This window comes from Lemur catta, chromosome 21, assembly GCF_020740605.2.
Source record: "Lemur catta isolate mLemCat1 chromosome 21, mLemCat1.pri, whole genome shotgun sequence".
NCBI classification, from domain to species: domain Eukaryota; kingdom Metazoa; phylum Chordata; class Mammalia; order Primates; family Lemuridae; genus Lemur; species Lemur catta.
This window is the reverse complement of record NC_059148.1, coordinates 27,093,415-27,118,009: the sequence shown is the minus strand read 5'-3', so window position 1 is coordinate 27,118,009 and position 24,595 is coordinate 27,093,415. Positions and strand designations below refer to the sequence as shown.

The 24,595-nt window shown below is 54.8% G+C and overlaps 1 protein-coding gene across 2 annotated transcripts in view; it reads right to left on the bottom strand.

Moving 5' to 3' along the window:
* Positions 1–1,939: 1,939 nt before the first annotated feature.
* The window catches only part of LOC123626075 (MLX interacting protein), a 55,047-nt gene continuing 32,391 nt past the window's right edge, over positions 1,940–24,595 (bottom strand). Inside the window, exons 2-17 of one of the 2 annotated variants that reach the window (XM_045534878.1) lie at positions 18,936–19,042; positions 18,193–18,278; positions 16,663–16,752; positions 16,225–16,266; positions 15,715–15,886; positions 14,894–14,983; positions 14,220–14,311; positions 12,589–13,240; positions 11,999–12,120; positions 11,687–11,867; positions 10,083–10,207; positions 9,367–9,468; positions 9,131–9,276; positions 8,754–8,877; positions 6,528–6,657; positions 1,940–5,925 (exon numbers count right to left, since the gene is read on the bottom strand). In XM_045534878.1, the coding sequence (XP_045390834.1) occupies positions 5,804–5,925; positions 6,528–6,657; positions 8,754–8,877; positions 9,131–9,276; positions 9,367–9,468; positions 10,083–10,207; positions 11,687–11,867; positions 11,999–12,120; positions 12,589–13,240; positions 14,220–14,311; positions 14,894–14,983; positions 15,715–15,886; positions 16,225–16,266; positions 16,663–16,752; positions 18,193–18,278; positions 18,936–19,042 (2,383 nt within the window). In that variant the 3' untranslated portion in view covers positions 1,940–5,803. The remainder of the gene's footprint in view (positions 5,926–6,527; positions 6,658–8,753; positions 8,878–9,130; positions 9,277–9,366; positions 9,469–10,082; positions 10,208–11,686; positions 11,868–11,998; positions 12,121–12,588; positions 13,241–14,219; positions 14,312–14,893; positions 14,984–15,714; positions 15,887–16,224; positions 16,267–16,662; positions 16,753–18,192; positions 18,279–18,935; positions 19,043–24,595) is intronic. The other variant, XM_045534879.1, reaches the window with a different exon arrangement.

The following is a 24,595-nucleotide window of genomic DNA, read 5'->3' as shown; positions in this document are numbered from 1 at the left end:
GGGGCACAGGAAAACGGTGTGGAAGAGAAAAGCTTCTAAATTAAACAGAGATGATCAAAACTTTCTCAGCACCTGAACAAAGGGACATCTCTACTGGTCAACTTTCTAATATTTCCCGTCTATGGTATCGGGTCAACAGTTAACAGCATCCAGGGGCCACCAGCACGGCTTGAGACCCCCTCAGAGCTGGGCCAGTGTTGGCCATACTGATGACTACACTTTCTAAGCTCAGTGCTCCATGGGGTACCGAATGCTCCGACATACACGATTTTGTGTGAACCTAGAGCGTGCAGGGCCCGTGCAGAGACTGTACAAGCATCAGTGAACTCTGTCCGACTGGGCAGGGTCTGGACCAGTGGCCTGGTGAGCCCACAGCCGCACCTGCCATGCTGGGTGTTTGTCATCAGCCTTTTGAGCGCAGGCCTCTCTTCAGGACCACGGCCTTTCCGGACACACCGCCAGAATCCCCCTCCCGCCTTGGGCCTCTCCCCGACCCCTGCCTCCAACCCAGGCGGAACCACACCCCCAGGCGAGACGCAGCTGCCCGCTGAGGGCCTGGCTCTGCTCTGACCTCTTCCACAGCTTGACAGCGTAGCATTCAAGGCCACACACCACAGGCTTTTCAAAAAAATAAGGTTTCTTTATTGTCTTGGCTGCAAATATAGTTTTAAAAATGCATTGTAGTGTTGGATACAGCTGGTGGGAACGTGCTCGAGAGCAGAGTGTCAGGGGGCTGTGCTCAGGGTGTCTCAGGCCAGACCAGACTCTTCTCTGGGTCTGTTTCTCGGACCATGGGCGTGACTGTCTCTTCAAAGGAGCCCTGACACGATCCCCAAAGCTCACAACAGGGGGAAAAAAAGCCATTTACACAAGAAACTGAAACCTAGAAAAGGAACAGAACGTGGTGTTTCAGCTGTGGCGGTACAAAATCAGCAAAGGAACCCGTTTTCCCTTCACGGCATGTGAGAAAGACTCAGCTGGAGAAACAGCAGGGGTGTCGTGGGCCGGCTGGGCCCAGTTCCCAGCAAGGAACATTCTGGAGCGGGTCCGGCTGAGCCTTTCCAGCCTAAAATAATTGCAGGATGTCAACGTTATGGAAATGGATAACACTTCAGCATCTCCCAACCCTCCACAATCTCAGCTCTCAAGATCTGTTAAGAAAACCAGAAGAGAATTCTTCCAATGAGCTACACCCAGGGTCCAGATCGCAGAATCAAAAGTTTGACTGGGAGATGGAGGTGGATTTTGCTACATAATTGGAAAGGAATTTCACAGAAATAAAATTCTGTGGAGTAAACACACACACACATGCAAGCACACACAGAAGTCAACATTCAATGTGAAAAGTTCCCTTTTCTTTTTCAAAGGTTGATTTTCTTGAGCCCCGACAGTCACCACATGGTGAGCCAGGAAGGCCCGGTCCGCAGAATGAAAAGCCAGGGGTTGATCTGTCCTCAACCACCGTCAAGGCCGGCCCTGGCAGAGGCACGGGGGTGGGGCACCCTAACAGCTTTTTCCAAGCTTCCCAGGTGCCCCGAGGTGCCCCTCAGATCACAAAAACCTCTGGAGGTGGCCATGGTCAAGGTGTCTACTAAATGCAACAAACAAGGTTGAGATTCAAAGCTCTTTAATTTCCTGGCTGGGCGAGGTGGCTCACACTGACAATCCCAGCACTTTGGAAGGCCGAGGCAGGAGAATCGCTTGAGGCCAGGGGTTTGAGACCACCCTGGGCCAAGAGCAAGACCCCAGCCCTACAAAAAATCTTTTTAAAATCAGCCAGGTGTGGTGGCACAAGCCTGTAGTCCCAGCCACTCAGGAAGCTGAAGTAGAAAGATCTCTTGAGCCTGGGAGCCTGAGATTACAGCGAGCTATGATCTCACCACTTCACTGTAGCCCAGGGGACAGAGGGAGACCCTGCCTCCAAAAAAAATTTTTAACTACAAAAAAAAAAAAAAAAAAAAAGCTATTCACCCTCCAACCTCGCTGTCCTCTCTCTGCTTACGTATCCAGACGTGGTAAAACCCTCCATGACAATATGAGGCGTCGAGCGCACTGAGCCACCAACCACAGCTCCCCCTGCGCCACGGCCTGTCAGCCCAGCGCCCTCCACCAACCCACTCCCCGTGAAACCGCCAAGAAAGCACTTTGCAGAGGGAGGTTTCACCAGGGGGTGGGGTTCATCTGTGGCTGGGAAGCAGGGCGTGTGGGGAAAGCCACTCCTCCCACCTGAGAGAAAGAGAGAGGCCGGACCCACACCCAGGCTGCTTGTCAGGAGGCCCCAGGCAGACGGGACAAAGACCAGGGAGGAGCCAGGTGATGACAGGGAAGCACAGGGACAGCGGAGGGCAGAAAGAGGTGACAAGAGGGGTCTCCCAACCTGCCCACATCAGTGCCAGGGAGAGAAAAGAGCTGGGCGGAGGCATGGCCCACCAGCACTGGGCCCAGGGCCCACAGCTCCCCAACACCCACACCCAGGGGTCTGCTGCCAGGGCAGAAACGCTCCACTCCCACGAGTTCTGAGAACGCAAGGTCTCAGCAGGCAGCAAAAACCTGCCATCTTCAAAACAACAACATACCTGCAAACTTAGGACACACCCGGGGGGCCAGTCGGGGCCTCAGAGGAAGGGGCCTTGCCAGCCACACACACCAGCTCCCCCTCCGTGCAGGAGACCCTGACTCGAGCCCAGGCTGCTGGCGTAGGTCCAGCCAGGGCTGTGCACACAGAAGGGTGATTCGAGCCCTCCCTGGCAATGACAGGGACAGAGGTCTCATGTACCGCTTCACCTGGGGAGGGACTGGGAGTTTGGCACCACCTGGGGTTTTGGGTGCTGTGTCCTCTAAGAGGCCCAAGTTTTCATCCCAGCCACAGAAGAGAAACCTTCAGGACTGACTTCTAGAAAAGAGAGTGGTGGCAGGTCCCGAAGGCAGGAAACAGTAGAGTCAGGTCACAAAAGCACGAGGTCTGGCTGACCGCTGACCCCTCCTGCAGTGGCTCTGGGACCTGCGGGCAATGCCAGGGACCCTGCTGCCCTCCAGCCTCTTCCCACTGAGACCTAGTCAGTGCTTCCCGCTAGAAGGCGGCCGGCCGCCCTGGGGGCAACAGCAGGTGTGTAAGCTGCTGGTCACGTCTCAGAAAGCCCCCTGGGGGCACCCAGCCTGCCTGACGTCTCCCACTCATCACGAAAGCACAGCAGAGGACAGGGGCCCTCACAGAAACACTCTCGAGTATTTATATGCCAGCAGGCCTTGTTTTGTCTTTTCAGACTGATTCTCTTATTCTCCAAAGCGCTAGCATTTTGAAGTTTCTTTTACGGGAAGGGGGACAGGAAAGGGGTGAAAAGGAGTGTAAACAAAGCGCAGCCCTGAGGTCAGCGCCCACTGGAGGCAACCAGCAAAGTGGCTTCGGCTGTCCCCTCACCCAGCCCAGGAGTCCAGGACAGAGGTCAAGGCCAGGCCCCTCTGGCCGGATCACCAGGCAAGATTCCAAAACAAGAAAACTCCTGGGACAAGAAACAATCGCGTCTGCAGCAAAGATTCGGCACTGTGGCCCTACGGCCACGGTAATCATGAGCACCAAGAGAAGTGAATGCACAGAAATATCTCGAAACAAAGATATGCACACAGTTAGCAATGGACACAGTTAGCAATGGACACAGTCAGCAGTCTGCCAGACTGTTAGCAGACAGCAACAGGCGCTCGCACGTACGTATGTACGTGTACACACACACACACACACACACACACACACACACACACACGCGCGCGCGCACCCCTTCAAGTCTCCTACAACCTAACAGCCTTCAATATTTGACAAAACAGAATCAGGAACAGTAATTCAGCAAAGGGGAGAGGTAGGCCAAAGGAGCAACAGGCCAATTTTATATCCCACGGAGTTAAAAAAAAAAAAAAAAAATTACTCCCCAGCAGGGGGTGGGGAGTAAACTGTTGATTTAGTTAGGAGAGACCTTGGCTCGCTTGGCCGACCACCAGGGTCACGTGTGTGTTTTGCACAAGCACAGGAGTTGGGAAGGGCTGGGCTCACGGCCCTCCGTGAGGCTCTCACAGCTAGCAACGTTCAATTTTTTTCCTTCTGACCTTAGTGGAATTCTTACCACAGTGGCCCTTGCCTTTGGAAAGGGGACTCCATGTTTATCCTGGGGGTGAAGGATGGGTGTGATTGCCATTCCCAGTGGGAATTCCGAGGACCAGCCCAGCCTGGTCTTGGGAGCCGGAAAGCCTGTAAACACGTCTGGGGCGGCGGAGGTGCCCAGGCTGCTCTAGCGAAGAGCTGCAGCACAGACAGGGGAGCAGGCTGCTGGCCGGGGACCTACAGCAGAGGCGGTGGCAGGGCCAGGGAGACCCCATCTCTGTCCTCCATCAACCGAGGCTGAGGCGGAGCTGGCTGCTCCTCGGAGCCCCAGTTCTGCGGCCTCCAGGAGCCAGAGAGCGCCCCTGACTGATCTAAACTTCAGGGGCCGCCTGTGCCCCTCCCCTCACGCTGCCAGCTCACGCCAAAGCCCTCCTCAGACCTGCGGGCAGGGGTGGCAGAGGCGGCGGGGAGGACAGAGGTGGAGTGGAAGCCTTACAACACGTTCTTCCTCGAGGAGGGACCTGAGTGTTGCAAGGCCCTGCCTGGCAGCCACGTGCACAGGCAGCCAGAGACAAAGGCGGGCACCGAGACCGCGGCCCTCCTGCTGCCCACGCGCAGTGGCCGGACCGGACCTGCGCAGGCTCCGGCTCTTCACGGTCCGGTCTGGGGGACACCCAGAGACAGCTCTGAGGGCCGATCCTCAGAGTTTTGCATCCACGTTCAGTTTCTTCCTCCAAACACAAGACAGGACAGACTTTGAGCTTGGTGACATCTTTGGTCTGAGAAGTGTCCTGGTTTGGGGCTCCCAGCAGAACATCAGACAAGAGGCAGCGGCTGACAGGCAGGAACGTGGAGTGTGACATCTGAATGCCAGAGCTGAAGGGGTAACCACTCCCACTGGACACACCTGGCTTGTCACTGCTGCAGCTCGGAAGCAAGTAGAGAATAATGGCAGAAAGGCCATGGCGGCGAGGTGACACCCGAGAAGGACCTGGGCGAGTCCCTGTGGATCCTGCAACGCCAGGTGGAAGGGACACAGGACAGACGAAACACCACTGGGAGGGTTTCCAAGCCAGAGCAGCAGCTTCGCGTCGCATGTGCTTCCTTTCCCGTCCTGCGTGTGTGTCCACACACACCATCCGCCCGTGTTTTGGGGGGGTCTCCGGAAAAGGCACTTCCCCCAGCAGCCTGAACACAAGCCCAAATCCATCCAAAGGGCCAGGCGCTGCCAGAGTGGGGGGAGAAGAAGGACGCCTTCCAACTGCCCTGGGCAGGCCGGACAGCAGCACAGGGCACCGGCCAGGGGAGCAGAGTGGACGGGACGTGGCGGAGGGACAAATCCACGCATTTCAGACAGGAGCAGGCTTTGTCTCCCTCAACCCCCTCACTGGCATCAGACCCTGACAGGCCACCAGCAGGACAGGATGAGCACAGCTGGCACTTCCCTTTTGTCCGGGCTGCCCGAGGGCAGGGAGGTTGGTGACTGAGGTCACTGAGTGCGAGTTCACAGCAAGGGGGTCCCGAAGACGGGCTATTGCTGTCAGCAGGCCCCGAGCCTGCTTCAGACCTGAGCGGCGTCCTGACCCGCGCGGGCCGGCAGAGGTGGAGGGAGGCCCTGAGGCTGAGCATCAGGAAGGGCTGGGGGCGCAGTGTCCTCTCCACGGGCGCAAGGGTCTCCATGGTGTCTCATGCAGCCACATGCCAGCTAAGCGGTTAAGACTCTCCCGATTTCTTGCCGATTCTGGTGACAGCCTCTGACGCCTGCTCCGGCAGCTGGGACGGGTCTGTCAGGATGGAGGTGGTGGTGCTCAGCTGCCGGAGGGTGTTCAGCACCACTGGAAGACAGAGTGGGGCAGTAAGACACAGCAGGGACACGGACCCACGACACACAGTGTCCCTGGCTGCATACCCAAGCCTTATGTGGCGATTCTCAGGCACCAATGGCAGCCACAGGCTCAACTGGAGGAAAGAACACCAGGAAGGCCCCACGCTGCGGCCTGGGCACTCGTGTCTCTGCCTCCAGTTAGAGTTCCACCTCCCAGCAGGAGTTATAAATAGGTGGAGGATTCTAAGCTGTTCCTGCTGCCACAGGGTTTGCTCTAGCTGATTTACTATTAAGCTCCTATAACCTGAATACATAGGATTAGCTTTCTAGTTCTAAGAATTGAACAAGGAAATACGCCTGGGAGCACCTGATACAGGGCCTAGCAAGTAGTAGGTGCTTAAGAAACGTAAGATGGAGTGGTTGGAAGGGACACGCTGCTGGTAAGGGGCCTGGGGACCTGTTCCCCGAAGTGCGTCCCTGGTGTCACGCTCACGTCCCCTGCCTGGCTGCTGGCAGTGCAGTCTGGACCTTCTCAAGCATGACCTCCAGCCCAGGGCCTTCCTCCCTCCAGGACCAGCACGAAGCCCACGGCCCCGGCACCGCCCCACTCACTTGGCCTGAGGATGGGCAGGGAGCAGCGCTGGTCCAGCCAGGACAGCGCCGTCTGGTGCAGCTCCTCCAGGCTGCTGGTGGACACCATCCCCTTGAACGACTCAAACAGCGGCTTGATGATGATGCTGAACTGCAGCGCTTGGGTTAAAGGAAAGGCAGTGTGGAGGGGGCCAGGGAACCCCCGAACTGAGGTAGGCCAGGTTTCCTATCGATTTCCCTGGGGACTGGCAAACGATCGCCCACAGAGAATTGATAATGGGGGGACAGAGTGAGAGAGCAAGACCTCCAGGCACAGTGCGTCCTCCACTTGACTAAAACCTTTCGAGCTAACTGTCACTGGAGAGCAGCTCATGACCACTGAGCAGGCAGTGGCAGGGAAACGGAAGTTTCCTTAGTCTGGAACAGGTCCCAGCACAGTGATGCGAACACAGTGGTTCTTTTTTTTTTTTTAGACAGAGTTTTGCTCTGTTGCCTGGGCTAGAGTGCCGTGGTGTCAGCCTAGCTCACAGCAACCTCTAACTCCTGGGTTCAAGCGATCCTCCTGCCTCAGCCTCCCGAGTAGCTGGGACTACAGGCATGTACCACCATGCCCGGCTAATTTTTTATATATATATTTTCAGTTGTCCAGCTAATCTCTATTTTTTTTGTTTGTTTGTTTGTTTAGAAGAGACAAGGTCTCACTCTTGCTCAGGCTGGTCTCGAACTCCTGAGCTCAAATGATGTACACTCGCCTCGGCCTCCCAGAGTGCTAGGATTACAGGTGTGAGCCACCACGCCTGGCCAACACAGTCATTCTTTTTTTTTTTTTTTTTTTTTTGAGACAGAGTCTCACTCTGTTGCCCGGGCTAGAGTGCCGTGGCGTCAGCCTGGCTCACAGCAACCTCAAACTCCTGGGCTTAAGCGATCCTACTGCCTCAGCCTCCCGGGTAGCTGGGACTACAGGTATGCGCCACCATGCCCGGCTAATTTTTTCTATATATATATTTTTAGTTGCCCATATAATTTCTTTCTATTTTTAGTAGAGATGGGGTCTCGCTCTTGCTCAGGCTGGTCTCGAACTCCTGAGCTCAAACGATCCACCCGCCTCGGCCTCCCAGAGTGCTAGGATTACAGGCGTGAGCCACCACGCCCGGCCAAACACAGTCATTCTTAATGCATATCGGCAAGTGGAGGCACGAATAGATCGAAAGGCAGAAGCTGCCTGGGTGCCATGTGCCTTTTGTGCTGAACATAAACATGCCGTCTCTCTGCAGCTGTGCGGGTCTCCAGGCCCATCTTAGGAAACAAGCTCAGGGAAGCACAAGGTGCATTTTTGGGGGTTTTGGTCCAGGTGATGCCCACAGCGTCCCCCTCTGCCTGATGGTGAGGAACGCAATTCACCAAAGCAGCTCTGACTTATCCCAGATGCCACTCAGCCCTGTAACGAAAGGATCACGACCAGGGCAACAGTAAACAACAAAGCAAAGCAAGGGACTAGAGCTGGCGCCTGTCATCTCTTCATTTGAAAATCATGCCTTAGAGCTCACAGGCACCCTGCCCTGTCCCACTGCTGCGGCAGGGATCCTCTCCCCTATGTGACTGTCTCTGTCAGACCCACGTCCCATTGCGGCCAAGCTACCACGTGTGCTGCTTACTCAGGCAGAACAGAGGCAGGGTGGGGGGCGGGCGGGCAGGAGCCACCCCCTACACTGTCGTGCTGCCACTGGAAGGCCCAGTGCAGCACTCAGGTGGACATGCTTCGTTACGGCGTTCCAGGCCACAGGACACAAATGCAGAGGAGAGTCTGAAGAAAGTGGGTTCAAACCCCACTCTGCCACCGCCACTCAGTGGTTCTGTGAGCCCTGGCTCCCGTGTCACAGTGGGGGTGGCACTCACCCTTCCTGTCACTACGTGGACTGAGCTGGCCACCAGGCTACAACAGATCCCACTCCTTCCCCCTTGTAGCTTGTGCAAGTGGCTCTAGCATTGTCCTCATTTCCTAAGGACCAAGAGAGCAAAACTCACCGCTCTGCCTCCCCAGCCCTTCCTGCAAAGCACCCCAAAGCCCCAGCCCACACTGCCCCAGGACAGACCACTCTCTCCCAAGACAGACACTAGCACTTTCTGTCATGACAAACTCAGTGACAGACATTTAAAGAGAATCTTCCTGAAGGAACTAGAGCGTCACCATCTACTGTTTCCGTGCATTGGCTGGGGGTAGGAAGAGCAATAGAACTCAAAAGATACAATCCAGAACTTCCAATTCTGCAGCGTCCGGCTTTTCACGTATTCGTCAAACATGTCTCTCATGTGATCAAACTGGCGCCGGGTGACAGGGACTCCTGTGGCAGGGAGCAGCTGCTGGCAGGAGCTGAAACAACAGGAGGAATCAAGGGAAGCTTTGGAGCAGCCGATGGCAGATCAGGACCCTGGGACACAAGCTGGCAGGGCCGGCCCAGTGCTGGGCCACAGCCAGAAAGAAAAAGAGAGGTCTGGGGAAGGAGGAGGATGACAGAAAGCTAAACTCTGCAACAAAGAGGCATCTGTCAGTGACGAGGCCACAGGGTCCCCCTGCCTCGGTAACATGGGACCGTGTGGGACGCGGCACCCGCCCAGAGCCTTACATGATGGTGGCGTTGAGCTCCTCGATCTCCTCCCGCAGCCGCCGGGCCTCCTCCTGCATCTGGCTCCGCTCCTGCTGCAGCTTGGTGATGTACTCCACCGTCTTCTGCAGCGTGATGGCGTGACTGGTCTGCAGGACGACAGGTGGCTGGAGGCGGCAGCAACGCAGCTGGTGGGCCCCACCCGGCGCCGCCCGATGTGTCTGACCCGCCCGGCCCGGCACTCTCAGGCCACCCACCAGCTTGGAGCTGTTGGAGATCAAACTGTTCAGAGTGTCGAAGCCCATCTTGATGTTGAAGCGCCTCTTCTGTTCGGCTGAAATGTGCTTCATCTGCCGGTTCTGTTGGGGAACCGACTGTCACTGAGACACGTGGGCATTGCAGTGGGGTCACATCACCTGTCCCTCCTCATCTCCCAAGCTGATGCTGAGTGGCTGGGGGCAGATTAGGACCCTGGGGCACCTGACAGGCCAGGGATAGAGGGCTACGTGGGAGGAGGGGACAACAAAAAGCTACTGGCTCCAGTGAGGACAGGGCAGGCAACACTAAAAGGTCATCGTTGCAGAAGAGGACACAGCCAAGGCTGGGGACGGCCATCAATGCAGCCCTTCCCAACCAGCCTCAACCTCACCTCTGCCCAGCCCCACCCTCCCAGCTGCAACCTCCCCCTACAAGTGACGGGCGCAGAGCTGTACCGCTCGGGGGATTCAGTGTGGGCTCCTGGGCTTGGGGCCCACCCTCCCCACAGGGCTGGTTAGTGCGAAGGGGCGGGAGCCCATTTAACCTCAAGGTTAAAGCAGCAGACCAAGGGCTTCTGACAAGACCCAGGATGGAGCACCACCGCCGGATCTATGATTCTATTTTCCAGACATGTGCTCCCCAAAGGTTCCCTGATGTTCCCCCCGCCCTCCTCCACCTTCCAAGGAAATCAAGGCCCAAGAGAGACACGTGATACCTTCAATGCAGCCATGTTTTTGGGGTCTGCAGATTTCCCTGAGCAGTTGTTCTGGGGAGACTGAGGACTGGGGCTCTGTTCTGACGCACATGGAGAGGCCTGCCCTGAGCTGGGGCAGTCCCGGCCTGAGAACAGAGACAGCCTGAGAAGGGCACTTGGCAAAGCAGCAGCAGGGCCACCCCACCCCACCTCAAGGCAGTCCCTACAGACGAAGGAACCCCCAAGACTTCGAAAGCCATCTGTAACCTTCCACGGCCATCCCAGAACAAACGCTAGAGAAATCTTTGCCAACCACTGGGCCCAGCAAGGCCTGAGCCAGAGCGCAGCGGGAACGTGCCCGCGTCTGGGGGACGTGGCAGAGTTCAGAGGGAAGGGCCGACTACTGACTTGGACCCTCGGAGTCACCTCAAGACAGCCAGGGGGTCCTGCGCGGCTCGTAGGGTGCACGTTCTCACCCTGTGTGCTGAGGACACAGCTGTCTGTCTCATTTTTGTTCTTTAAACTGTACACACACGTTTTCTTACACCTTTATCTTACCCACTCCATGACATTTGTTAACTAAAAACACCACCCCCTTTGACCCACACAGAGCATAACAGAGAAGCCCTGTGACCTCCAGGGGCCCCTGTTCTAGTCAATGGTGCCTGTTTAAGAGACATCTCCTGGGTGGAGTCTGGAACCTTCTCAGCCTGTCTCACTTTACCACAAAAATGCCTCAACTCCCTGTGCTCTCTACTGGACTTCTTTTCCCCAAACTGCCCTGTCAGGCCGCACAGCACGGCTCTCAGTTCCCGTGTGGACTCTGCCCGTTCCCTAGACTGTTTCGTGGCCCTTCCAGTCTTTCTCTTTCCAGACTGAAGAGCCCTTATTCTCCAAAACCTGTCCTAGGACAACTCCCTCTACTGTCCGTCCCTCTGTCAGAGATACCTCCTCATTCGTGTCTTCCTGAGGTCGGGGAGACAACTGTCTGCACAGAGACCCAGGGACAGCTATGCCGTGGCTATACTTAAGAAAGGAAGACATTTCTGCCTCCGTCCCTGTTGTGGCATCTGAAAGGAAGGAGCTGAGGTCCTGTCTGCACCCTCCTGGCAGCCCCACAGCTGCAGGCAAATACTCAGCCCTGACCTATCAGCTCTTCGATGGCCCTGGGCACAATCAGTCCTGCCCTGTCTGCCTTGTGGGAGGCCCCGGCGTGGAGAAGGCTCACAGCTCTGCGGTGCTCTCAGAGCTGTCGGGGGTGACCACACCGGCGCCAAGACCAGGCTGGGTGGCTTCTGTGGCCACAGCGACCCCTATGCTAATGATTCCTGGAAATGGAACACAAGGACTGCTCGATGCCTTCTCTGGAGACCGGCAGCACCGAGCCAGGGCTTTCTGGGAGGTCAGAAGTGGCCACCGAGCCAGGGCTTTCTGGGAGGTCAGAAGTGGCCTCCTATCGAGCATTTTCCCAGCCTGTGCCATCAGCAGGCCTACGAGACCTCACTGTGTATCCTGCAGGCCCTGGCTCCATTCTGGGGAGCCCTGTGGGGGGCCTCCCCAACCCATGGCAGCCCACTCATTTCCCTCATGATGTCACGACCATTCTGCCCTCAGTGAACACTCACTGGGCCCTGCGACAGGGACCTGAGGACTGCCCCCATGCAGTGGGACCTGCTCGCCCTTCACCAGGGAGTCTTGTACTGTGCTTGGAGAGAAGAGCCGGGAGACGGGGCCAGGCTGGCCACCCGTGCTGTGGCCAAGGTCTGTCACCAGGATGCTGCTGTGGAACTCCGTCACTCCAGGAGCCTGTGGTAACACGGGAGAGAGGCCGTCCCCAACCACAGATAAGCAGCAGCAGAGCAGGAGACCAGCTATATCAGGGGAGCGTGGCTCTGGGGTGACAAGGACACTGCAAGTCTGCCCAGGGCCCTCCTCACCCTGGCGATGGCAGCAGGTGCAATGACCACGTTGGACTGGGACACAGTAGAAGCCAACATCCCTTCTCTCTTCAGAGGGCCTGACGTCATGATCACTGCTCGTGGCTGGCCTGCAAAGGCAGCTGCCGGGACACAGAGAAGGTGAGTGAGGCCCCGGGCCACAGGCCCGGTCCCAGCCCACAGAGGCCATGGCTGCTACTGATCGGGGCCGGCCACGCCGCAGACACAGGGCTCCTGAGGAGTGGTACCCACCCTCTGCCTAGAGACCTCTCGTTCCTTGCTAAGGGGACAGAAAACAAAACCACCAGGATCCCTAACACTATTTTTGCAACTTCTCCTTGAGGAAGACATATCACAGACCAGGACCATGTGTTTTCAAACTGTGGTTTGAGATTAACTTTAACAAAAGATATAGAAAATAGACGAGATCACCCAAATGCAGTATTTTTCGACGCCTGTTTCATCTAGGTGTGTGGGTCTGCATGTGTGCCCAGGACAGGATGGGTGGTCACAAGTTTGAAGGCTTCTGGGACAGGGAATATTTCTCCATAGGGGCAAGAGCCCAGGCTGGCCCCCTTCCCCTGACTCACCTGGGGTGAGGCAAGCGTTCTTCAACACCAAGGACACAGGCTCTGGTTTGGGAGCAGGCACTATTTTGGGGGGCTGCTTGGGCCTCCCTCCAGTCACTGATACAGGTTTGGGGGGCACAAAAGTTAACCGAGGCTGGGGAGGCCCAACAGCTGGAGGCCGGGTGACAGGAGACAGCGCCAAGCCGCAGGGGGCCGTGGACGGGGCAGGGCGATGGGTTGTGATCACGAGGCCCTGACTCTGGCTGAAGGTGGCAGAGGCGTCGTGGGTGAGGGTGGCAGAGGCTGTGTGGGTGATGACGGAGGGTGACTTGCTGACTCCGGCAAACTTCTGTGGCTGAAGGAAGGCAGGTGGAGCCGGGGGGCTCAGGGGGGTGGCAGGAGGAGGAACCAATGGCAGCGCTGGGGACACAGGTGACGGGGCAGGGCTGGGAGACAGCAAGGGCATGGTGAAAACCGGGAGGAAGGGCTGCGGGACGGTCAGCGGCGGCTCTGAGGGGCCAAAATCTGTGGGCTGGATAAAGGGGTCCCCAGTCTGGGAAGAGCGTTCACAGGCCTGCCCATCAGCAGGGTCCAGGGAGGGGGCCGTGGGGGGCACGATGAGGCTGTCGGGGAGGCTCACGGTGGGGAGAGTGGTGGTCGGCAGGATGCTCTCCTGAGAAAGGAAAAGAGAAGCCACGAAGCCACACTGGGCTGAGACGTTCACTTTCACTGTCCAATACCACACACTGCAAAGCCCAGCGGCCCACGCCAGCACCTGGACAGAGGGACAAAGGCGATGTCTCCCGTGCCCATTACTGCTGATCTGGGGAGACGCAGCTCCCTGGGCATCTGCAGGGGTTCTGTTTCCATTAGGAACTAAATGATAACACAGAGCTCAGACAAAGCAACTGCCTCCACACTGCTGGACAGCAGCCTGGGAGTATCTTGTTTCTGGATCCAGCAGAGGTCCCCCCAAAGTCTCTGCCATCTTCTGTTACAGGGCAGAGGCAGCCTGGACCGCAGCTGCTCAGGGTTCCCCCAGGGCAGTTTCACATATCAACTTGCAGCCAGGCCTCCTCTTCCCAAATGAAAAGCTATAAGCAAACAATTGTCCAGATCTCAGTCTCCATAGAAGAAATTCTTCCCAGAGCCAATTTGAAGAAGGTGCCAGGTTACCAGTATCTAACTAGATATGGGCACCTGTCTGAGAGCTCCACAGGGGTGAAGAACTGTGCCCTGTTCAGCTCTGTAGCCCCAGCACCTATACCTGTAACCAATTTTTTTGTAAAGTAAAAAGTGAAAGAACTATACAGAACTTATTTTTATTAATGATCCATGTCGTTCTTCTTTGTCTAGCTAGTCCTGTCTTAACTGATCAGAACGGAGCCAGCTGCACACAGGTTACCTGGAGCCCCAGGCAGGAGCACCCACATCCTGGCAGTGTCCTGCCTCATGGATGTCTCAGGATGTTTTCGGAGAGGGCTGAACTAGCGCCTCTGCACGTTACCCGTGTGCCCAGCGCTGCTCTAGGAATGCTCAGGATTCTGCATGCGATGCACGGTCACACACCAGCCTTGCTCTGGCCGTAGGGTTTTGATGACCAGCCCTGTGCCTGATGGCGCCTCCCCCGCCCCACCCCCAGCATCCTCTACCTGTGCAGGTGGGCTGTTGGGATCTGGTACAGATGCTGAGGCAGGTGCAGGCAGCAAGGAGTTAAAAATGGAGCGGCTGGAGGAAAAGAGGTCTGAAAAACAATATCAGGGGTCTTTGGAGTGCCACATGCCCTGGAATTAAGACCCAAGCAAACTGAGCACTGAACCCCACATCAGCCAGAGGGATGCCATGGCCAAAGGGCATTCCCCTCACAGATAACCTTCTTCTGTGGAAAGAGGCCCTCTGATGGGAACTACGCACTCCGGCAGCCATCCTGGGCTCTGAAACACTCCCAGCCTGGTCTCAGCGGCTCTTGCAAGGCAGGGCCCAAGGCCCCGTCCACCTGCAGGAACCTGTGCGGGAGGTGGCTGTGCCGCCAGCGCCCTCTGCTGCTGAGAGAGAGAACCGCTCACAGTCACAGCAAACCCGAGGCTCCAAGCCAGTGAGAACTCTCCTGAGAATGCCAATTTCCTTCGAGAGAGAACATCCCAGAAAAATTTCCCAGACCTTGCAGTTATTGCAAAAAAAAAAAAAAAAAAATTTTAGTTTTTGAAAAATTCTAAGTCCTCCCCCTTGCCCACTATAACTTCTCTCTCAGAAAGGAAAGCACCCATCTGCTCTGTGCGGGCAAAGGGAGACACACAGTCAGGCTCACTCGGCCACCCATCCTCACCCTGGAAAGGCTCGAAAGTATCCATGAAGTCCAGGTTGGGCTGCAAAGGAATGAGCCCTGGCTGGATCATGTCTGCATTTCCCAGATGTGCTGCAAGAATCAGAGAGAGAGCACGATCATTTTGCTTTCTCAGACAACGCTGCAGGAACATATTATATAAAAGGCCTGGAACAGATCTTCTGGGCCCTGCTCACATTCTAGAGTCTTCCAAGGAGAACTGTAGGCAGCTGGCTGGGATTCTACCTTCTTACAGGTTCATGGCCATTCTGCACCCTCAGAAGGCAGGAAAGAAAGTGATTTTTACAAGAAAGGCAAACTGAGTATCAGGAAACGGACACCCCTAGAAGCTGTGACTAGCTGGGCAGAGACCCCTCCCACCCCCTGGTCTACTCTGTGATCTGCGGGCTCATCCCTGAGGGGCCAACTGGAAGTTTGAACGCTGTCGGGTGAGAGATCATGCCACGGGCGCTTCTTTAGACAAAATCAGGGCCCAGCCACTTAGGCTCAGGCACATGTCCCCCACTAAGGGGATGGTATCAGCAATATGGAAATGATTCAGACTAGACCTAACTGCTGTTTTGTCACAGTGATACTGAGGGAACGGCAGAGGCCCCAGTGAAGATCAATCTGCAGGCCAACCTACTCAATGCATGTGGCCTCAGATGCCACATGAGGATGGCCAGTCCTCCTTATGTACTCTGTCTGCACAGTGACATGCAACAGCTCGGGGAGGGCCCTGAGGCGAAGCCTGGCCCCGAGGGGGTCTGGAGAGAAGGCAGCCGGCTAAGTGTTCCAAGTCCCGGGACCCAGGTGTGCCTTACCTATTTCCCGTGGGTTGGGCCAGGCCACGGGCTGGTGAGAAGAGAGTGTGGAGAAGAGGGTATCGCTGAACTCTGACATGAGCATGTCTGTGTCCAGCAGGGCATCCTCCTCCATGGGGACTGGGGTCTTCCACCCGTCCCCATGCTTGTGCCAATACAGCATGTCGTCATCCTACCACCAATACAGTGGGGGGAGGGAGAGTCAAAGGGCAACAGTGAACTCAGAATTCCCAGAATTCCCGAGCCCACTATGCTGGGAAACACGTCACAAGGACTGCTCCCCAGGAATGAGGGGAGATGTGCAGAATGAGGAAAGCAGCTCCCTGCAGCCCACCCCGTGCAGAGAGCTGGACTGCTTCCTCGGCCATTCACAGGACCTTCTGAGGACAAGGGAGCTGGCCCCATCTCCAGCCTTGGTGGGGGCAGTGTCCTGCCAGCCCCTGCTGCAGTGCTCACTGCTGGGCCACCAGGACTCCCGTGGGGGTTCTCATGGTTCCAAAGCTCACTCACCTGGGCCAGGCTGGAGAGGTCCTCATCCTTGTGCTGCTGTAGCTGTGGGCAAAAGGGGGGCGGGGCGGGTTAGTCACCCAGGGCCCTGGGAGGGGATGTGGCCCCTGCCTCACTTCCCTGGGAGGGAGGGAGGGAGGGATCCCACTCCCTGCCATCCCCAGTCTGAGGCTGGCACAAAGGAGATTCCCACCCAGTGTGTGTGCAATCAACAGCGCAGTTCACAGATAGGCAAACAGAGCAAAGATGATATGACCAAACAGGCGGTCACCTGGGCTGGCTGGAACCCCAGGTCCTGGCTTTCCTCCTTAACACCACATGCCCACATGGGGTAGCATGGTGTCCACCACAGCCTCAGGCCTGCGTTCTGAACACAGACTCTGCTCCTTCCCTCCCCCGCGGGCCTTCCCCAACACTCCCCTGTGAGGGCCCAGCAGATACCCTTTTCTTGAAGTAGGTCCTCCACTTGTGATACTCCCTGATCACGATCTCAATGCGGCTTTTCCAATACTTCCCTTCCGTGGTGATGGCCTGTAACAGAGACACAGGCAGGATCAAAAGAGATGTTTTTGCTCAATTAGCAAGACTCACCCATGAACAAAGAAGTAAGTGACAGGAGAACTGGGCCTCAGGCCATCCAGCTCAGAAACCCCTATCCTGTGGCTCCACCTTCACTCACAAAGTGTAGCCCATCTCCTCTGCAGAGACAACCGGCCTCTAGCTAAAAACGCACTTTCCAGACCTAAGGTAGCCAAGGGGGCTTCCGGTCCTGAGGCTCCGCACAGGAGCACAGCAGGGGAAAGCAGAGAGCCGCCACTTTCAAAGGGTAAAACAAAGAGCCAATCACAGGAAGGTTCTGGTGGAATGTGACCTCCAAGAGCATTAATTCAACCTTCCCGTGATGCCAGGCGTAAACACCTTCCACGACAGCCCTGAAGAGCGAGAGGGACCAGGCAGCCACCTGCCTGACAGCCCACCTCACTGTCAGATCTCATGGCTCACGTCATTTTACCCAAAAATAATTCACTGTGTGTCCTGAACAGTGAAGGATCTTTAAAAACAAAAACAAGATTACAATGTTATTATTATACCCAACAAAATGATATTCCTCGATACTGTCTCAATATCAGATCAGGTCTGTCTCAAAACTGTCTTTCTTTAGGTTACTTTCTTGTTTCTCTTTCAGCGTAACATTAAAACAAGTTTTGACAAAACTGAAACAACGCAGAAGGAGCATAAAGTGAAGAGAGTCTGGCGCCCCACTCCAATCCCACCACTCAATGATTTCTGTACATCCTTCTAGATGTTTCCCATGCACACGTAATCACACAGATACACATTTTTAAAATTAACATAAAGATACTAAAAAGACTGCTGTGCCACTGGCTTTTTTTCATTTATTCTTTTTTTTCTTTTTCTTTTTTTGAGACAGTCTTGCTCTGTCGCTCCAGCTAGAGTGCAGTAGCCTCATAGCTCACAGCAACCTCAAACTCCTGGGCTCAAGCGATCCTCTTGCCTCAGCCTCCTGAACAGCTGGGACTACAGGCACAAGCCACTGCATGCGGTCCCTCATTTACTCTTTCTTCAACCTCTTTTCATCTCAGTTTTTAAAGATTTTGAGGTCCTTCTTCAATTGTTAAAAATGTGTGCCTTGTAAGGAGCCAGAATTTCTCCCTGTTGACTTCCAGAAGAAACTCCAATTTTAAGTGAAAGTGGAGGGTAAGTCTCCATTATTGAATCCCTCGGTCCTTGGGCCAGCCCATCTGAGAAGCGGGAGCCTCTAAAGCCTGGGGGCTGTTAGAAGCCTCCTGCCCCCCATGCCTGTCCTTTCTCCAGGCTGTCCTGTGAGGACTGTGCAGGCCCCGTACTGCCCCCAAAGTCTCCCTGCAGGATCCAGGCCTCAGTGAGATGTTCCTGTTGAAATGAGGGCAGTTTTCCTTTCTCAGCCACCCTTGATCACCTGCCAAATACCTCTGGCCGGCGGTGCTCATCCACGTCAACAGAGCCATCCAGGGGAGTGACAAAGTGACACACGGGGTTCTTGCGCTTTTCCAGATCTGGGCAGGGAGAGGGTGAGATGTCATCACTATGATCCAGACCCCCGAAGGAAGCCTGCTCTGTCTGTCCACACCCCCCAAGTGGGACCTTCCCAAGTATTCTTTCCTCTCCTTTCCTTGGAAAACTGGCGCTTTCCAGGGAAATAAAGGAGTCCAGGTTAAAGGGAAAGAATGTGTCGATAATGCACGAGCAAGAAAGGGAACCTGGCTTATCAAGAGGAAAGCCAGCCTAGCACCAGCACGCTCCAGCCCACTCCTCTCCTAGAGAAATCCCTGGGGCCACCAGCACCCGCGCTGGAGTCAGGAGGACAAGGCTGCACTTGCATCTCCTCAAACCTGCTCCCAACTCTTCAGATGTCACCTCTCTGCTCCACCCTTCCAGCTCCCCTTCCCAACTCCAGCCCAGGCGTCCAGGATGACACTGAGCACATACACTGCGGGGAACCGTCTCACATGTCAGTCCTGTCCAGACCCTGGCAGCTTCTCAACAGAGGTCACTTTATCGGCCCACTGGCCCCGAGGGCTGGCAGTATCCAGTTCCCTAGGGTTTGGCTTGGGTTTCCCAGCTCCACAGCCTGCACAGAGACCTCTGCTAGAAACACAGTGTCCCAAGAGCAGGCTCTGGGCCCACGGTCCCGTCCTGCTCCTGGCACTTACACTGCATGTACCACGCCCGCCAGATGGCGTTGTTGAGCCGGATCTTGTCTCTCCACTGGAGCTTCAGGCCCTTGAAATTCTTCCACTTTGGAGACACTAACTTCCCACTGAAAGGCAAGACAAAGGGGGAGACTCAGTGGTGCCTCTGATAATGAGGTGAAATGACAATGTGCCGCCCCATCATTCCAGGCCCCCAAACTCCTCACTGGCCCATCACTAGCCACGGGCTAGGCTTGGTGGAATGCAGAAGTCGCACTGGGATTGCCTCAGAGCGACGCCGCAGCGACAGTGTCAGGTTATGGAGGAAACGGGATCACCCACAGGGTGCAACTGCTGGAGTGCAGATGATATGTGGGGTTCACTGTACTCTTTGGTCTACTTTTGCATACCTTTAAGATGTTCCATAATTATTTTTTTTTTTTTTGAGACAGAGTCTCACTTTGTTGCCCGGGCTAGAGTGAGTGCCGTGGCATCAGCCTAGCTCACAGCAACCTCACACTCCTGGGCTTAAGCGATCCTACTGCCTCAGCCTCCCGAGTAGCTGGGACTACAGGCATGCACCACCATGCCCGGCTAATTTTTTGTATATATATTTTTAGTTGGCCAGATAATTTATTTCTATTTTTAGTAGAGACGGGGTCTCGCTCAGGCTGGTCTCGAACTCCTGACCTCGAGCGATCCACCCGCCTCGGCCTCCCAGAGGGCTAGGATTACAGGCGTGAGCCACCGCGCCCGGCCCTAAAATGTTCCATAATTAAAAATTAAAAAGAAACCTGCTGACCACTGAATGAAGACCTGACCCTGGCCCGCCTCCTTTGCCACCAGAGCCCGAGAGGCGCTCGCAATCTAGACACACGTCCCACTAGCCTGAGTGCTCGCCGGGCCCTCCTGGCTCCAGGAGCCTCGAAAACGTGGTGCTCACTCCTGATGGCACCCCGTCCACCTGGCCACCGGCTCGTCCTTCCAGACGCTGCTCCCACACCATCTCCTCTCAAGCCAGTGCTGGCCTCTCCCAGGCGGTGGCCGATTCCACCTCTGGGACAGCACTCGTGCGCATTCGACACGGCAGTGTGTACACACATGCACCTCCCCACACGTGAGACTGTAGCTTCTCTAGGGAGGGGCCCTTTAGGTATTTTGGCACATAGCAGGGGCTCATTTAATAATTCTTCACTAAATAAGTGAAGAGCACTTGCAAACCAAGCTGGGAACAGGCAAGGAAAGCTCCTGGTGGCACAGCCTTCTTGGGCAATTCAGTTTTCCAAGTGCTATGCCAGGAGCCATCTCTGAGCAGCTGGCATAAGGTTTCTCCCCTTCTGATGGCTCGAGAAGGGCAAGGCACTATTTTTGGTCCATATCAAAGCAGGTTTGGGAGTTTTACCTGACCGCAGGCCATAGCCCTGGCTCATTCTCCAACCCCACTTCAGAAAGGCCATGTGCTGGGCAGGGATATGCAACAGCTGCCATCTTCAGAGGAAGTTCCCATGCAATAAACATTAAGTGAACCTGAAAACTTGGTTTATAAAGCAAATGCCCTGGCTAAAACCTCATGCCTATCCCCACCAAACCCAGCAAAGAGCCAAGGCTTTGGATAATATGGGCCAGAAGGCTGTGACTTTCAGAGAAAATGTCACAGCACATCCTCTTGGCATACGAGGTACACACAGCCAGCAGCTGTCTCTGTCCAAAGGGTGAGGGGTCTCAGAAGTCACACACACACCTTCTTCCTTCCTTCTCCCCCCAGTTGAAAGGCATGTCTAACCCACCTCCATGCTGTCAGCCTCACCTGCGTCCAGGAGTCAGAGCTGCGGCCGCTCAGGGCTGCTACTGCATTACCACACACCAGCAAAATCCGAATAACACCCCCTCCTCCAGTGCGTGAACAGGGGTTAAATGAGAGTATGCGTGTATACGTGCAGGATATACATGCAGATACACACACACAAACATAGATATTAATAACCACCTCAAGTACCTAGATTTAAGTTATCACTGAAAGGTGGTTTTTTAACACCACCGCGTGACTTAAGAAGTCCTTTCCTTGATGTCTGCCACATTGCCATTTGGCTCCTGCTCGCCCACGTGGAAAAACGGGACATGTGTGCCCCGTCAATACCAGCAGGCAGCGACGCAGGCAGAGGTCGGCCCGTTCACCACCTGGAGCCCTGCGTCACTGCAAAACTGAGGACTTCTTGAGTGCTTCTCATTTACTGTCGACAAGCACTAAGCACCTACTCTGTGCCATCGAGAGCTAAGAACTGAGGAAAGGGACAGATGAGGCAGCTGTGGCCCCCAGGGGCTGAGGCACATGTCACGCCCACATGCCAAGCATCGGGAGGGCAGAGGGCTGTGGGCAGGAGGCAGCATAACCAAGCCAGCCGGGCAGTCAGGAGAGGATGGGAAAGCTGGCTCAGCCAAGAAGGGAAGGCAAGGCCCACGCTGCTCCTTCTGCCTGGCCTCTGGTGGCCCCGGTGAGCAGGAACTCGGCCTGGTCAAGGCAGCAAAAGCCCCCAGTGTGGTCAGACCTGGGATTGGGGGTGGACAACACCAGAGGGCAGAGGGTGTCCCGGAGGATGCTGGCTCCCACCTCTGCACAAAGCCAGCCCTCTTTCCCCTTCTCTGCAAGATCGCCCAGCCACTTGATGCTGGCCAAGCAGGTGGATCTAGGAATCAAAACTGTCCTCTCTTACTATTTCCTTAAGGGGAAAAGAAACCTCAAATAACAAAAAAACTCCCACTTTACTTATGCTTGACACACCGTCCTCACACTGAAGCCCAGAATCCCAAGGCTGCTTTCTCTGTGTGTTCAGCAGGACCAGATCCTGATCGAGCGTCTGCTGCCCGGTGGCTGCAGAGGAGCAAAGCAGAAGGGATGTGCTGGGACTTGTGTTTGCAACCGTACCTCTCTGTGCTACTAAAGAAAAAGGGGCCAGTGTGAGCACAGAGCATCTTCCCACAGGAGCCAGATAATACCAACAGCTTCAATTACGCACAACAAAGGGAACAGGAAGACACAGAGAAATTAAACCTTATAGGCTAGAAACCAAATGTGACAGGCTTTGGTTTGAGGATTCCCGTCTTCTTCCTCCCCACTTGCTGAAATGTTTCCCTTTTCCTAGATGTTTATGTCAAATACAGTCAAACTTCAGCACGAATACACCGATTTCAGAACTCCTAACTGGTCTCACATCATCACCCCAGGATTCTATAATATCTCAAGAGCCAACAGGTGGCGCTCAACAAACATAAAGAAGTGAGTCCAAATCCAAACCAAAACCTAAAACCTGCCCCCCCCCACCTGTGTAGCAGCTTCAAGCCAAGACCCAAGGGAGCAACACGCGTGGTTCTATGACCTCACGGTGTTACAAAGAGAAAAGGATACGCCTAGACAAATTACGTTAGCAAACGCTGGGGTAGGTTTTCATAAATTTCTTTTCCTCACGAGCTCCTCAAAGCCTTCAAGTTGCTATGTGTGATGTCGATCTCCAAGGAGGGAAAGAGAAGACATTTCCTATGCAGATAGCCACAAGGACCCAAAGTCTAGTTTTCCACAAAACACACTAGGAAAAGCTGCTCTAAAAAGTCCCACAAGGGAACCCACAGCAGTGGAGGGCAGCTCTCATGGCAGCGCACAGGCAACACCCCAGAAAACATTGAGGGTCAGACTCCAGCTCCCCCAGCCTCGCCCAGCTGAACTCATCTTCCAGACGTTGACTGGGATGCTTCTTAGTCTAACTCAGAGCGGGGCCTTATTCCTTCTTTAAAGCACAACCAGAAACATACTATGAACATTGCTCTGAGATCCCTGGCTTCCCCAATTCTCACAGGTCCTCTTCCAGCCTCAGCCTCCCAAGCCATCTACCCATGGGGTTCCTGGGGCCACCCTGGCCACCCAACCCTCTCCTTCCTACTCTGTGGCAAGGCCAAGGTCTAGGGCTGGCTCACCTCGACATTATCAGCACAGTGCCTGGCACACAGGAGGTGCTTTTAAATAAAGAATAATTAAATATATGCTAAACTTTTCCATGAAGAACAATCTTCACACCACCCTGCCATGGCCGTCCTTCCTAGAAGGCAGGTTCTTGACATGAAACAGGAAATTCTCAGTACAACAAAGGTCTTTCTCAAAACTTCTTGGATCAAACTAGCAAACTACGAATTCTTCAGAAGTCTGGCAAGAGACTGCTTTGGAATGGAAGGAAATTAAATTGCAAGCCTGGCACAGACCAAGCCAGAAGAAGAGCAGGGGCGGGAAGAGAAGAGGGGCGGGGCAGGACCAGGTTAGGGATCCCGAGTTCTGTTGGTCCCAGGCAGGATCAGCTCCTGACTCCTGTTCAGACCATCGTCTCCAAAAGAAAGCAGGCAGAGGGCTCTGCTCTCAGAACATTGGTGGCGTCCATCCAACCATATTTGATTGACATGGGGCAAAACTTATTCGCCATTCCTGATGCTTCTGGAGGGACATCCGTCAGCAAAACATCCCTGGCCTGCCTCTTCCTCACTCCCCTGCAGACAGGTAGAATGGGGTATGCCACCCATGTTGGAGGAGATCTGGGCAGGGGTGGGTAGGCCCCTCCCCTCCTCTCCTCTGGGGAGCAAGCTGCCCACAGTCCTCCCACGCTGCTCCTGGGGAGAGGGGGTGGGGAGGAAAGTCAGTCTGGGCTTCACTTACAAGCTACATCCTTAGCTTGATTAACAACAAAGGTAACATTTTTGTCACTATCTTCTGACTGTTTTAAATTGTAGTAAAATACATATAACATAAAATTTACCTTTTTTTCACGTAGAGACAGGGTTTTTGTCACCCAGGCTAGAGTATAGTAGTGCAATCATAGCTTACTGTAACCTCAAACTCCTGGCCTCAAGTGATTCTCCCACCTCAGGCTCCCAAGTAGCTGGGACAACAGGCAAACACCACCACACCCGGGTAATTTTTTAATTTTTTTGTAGAGACAAGCTCTTGCTATGTTGTCCTGGCTGGTCTCGAACTCCTGGCCTCAAGTTATCTTCCCACCTTGGCTGCCCAAAGTGCTGGGATTACAGGCGTGAGCCACCACACCCGGCCCCATTTTAACATAGACAATTCAGTGCTATTAAGCACAATTCACAATGTTGTGCGACCATCACCACTACCTAGCTCCAGAACTTTTATCACCCCAAAAGGAAACTCTGTGCCCACTCTCCATTACCTCCTCATCCCAGCCCCTGGTAACCACCAATCTGCTTTCTGTCTCTACAGATTTGTCTCTTCTGGACATTTCATACAATATGTGGCTCTTGGTGTCTGACCTCTTTCCCTTAGCATTATATTTCAAGGTTTACCCACACTAACAGTTTCAGAACTTCATTCCGTTTTAAGGCTGAATTATATTCTGTTGTATGGACAGACCATGTTCTGTTTATCCTTTCATCTGCTGACGGACACCTGGGTTGTACACACCTGAGGCTACTGTGAACAGTGAACTGACTGCTTTGTTCTATTTCCCAATCAGTTCAGAGCTCTGGCAGGGAAGAGGTCTCATCACTGAGCTGGCGCTGGGGGTACAACGATGGGCAAAAACCATTGTGAACCCTCCTGGAGGGCGAGTTGATAACTGTCTATCAATATTGTAGGTGCACATCCCTCTGACCCACAATTCCACTTCTAGGAATTGATTCTA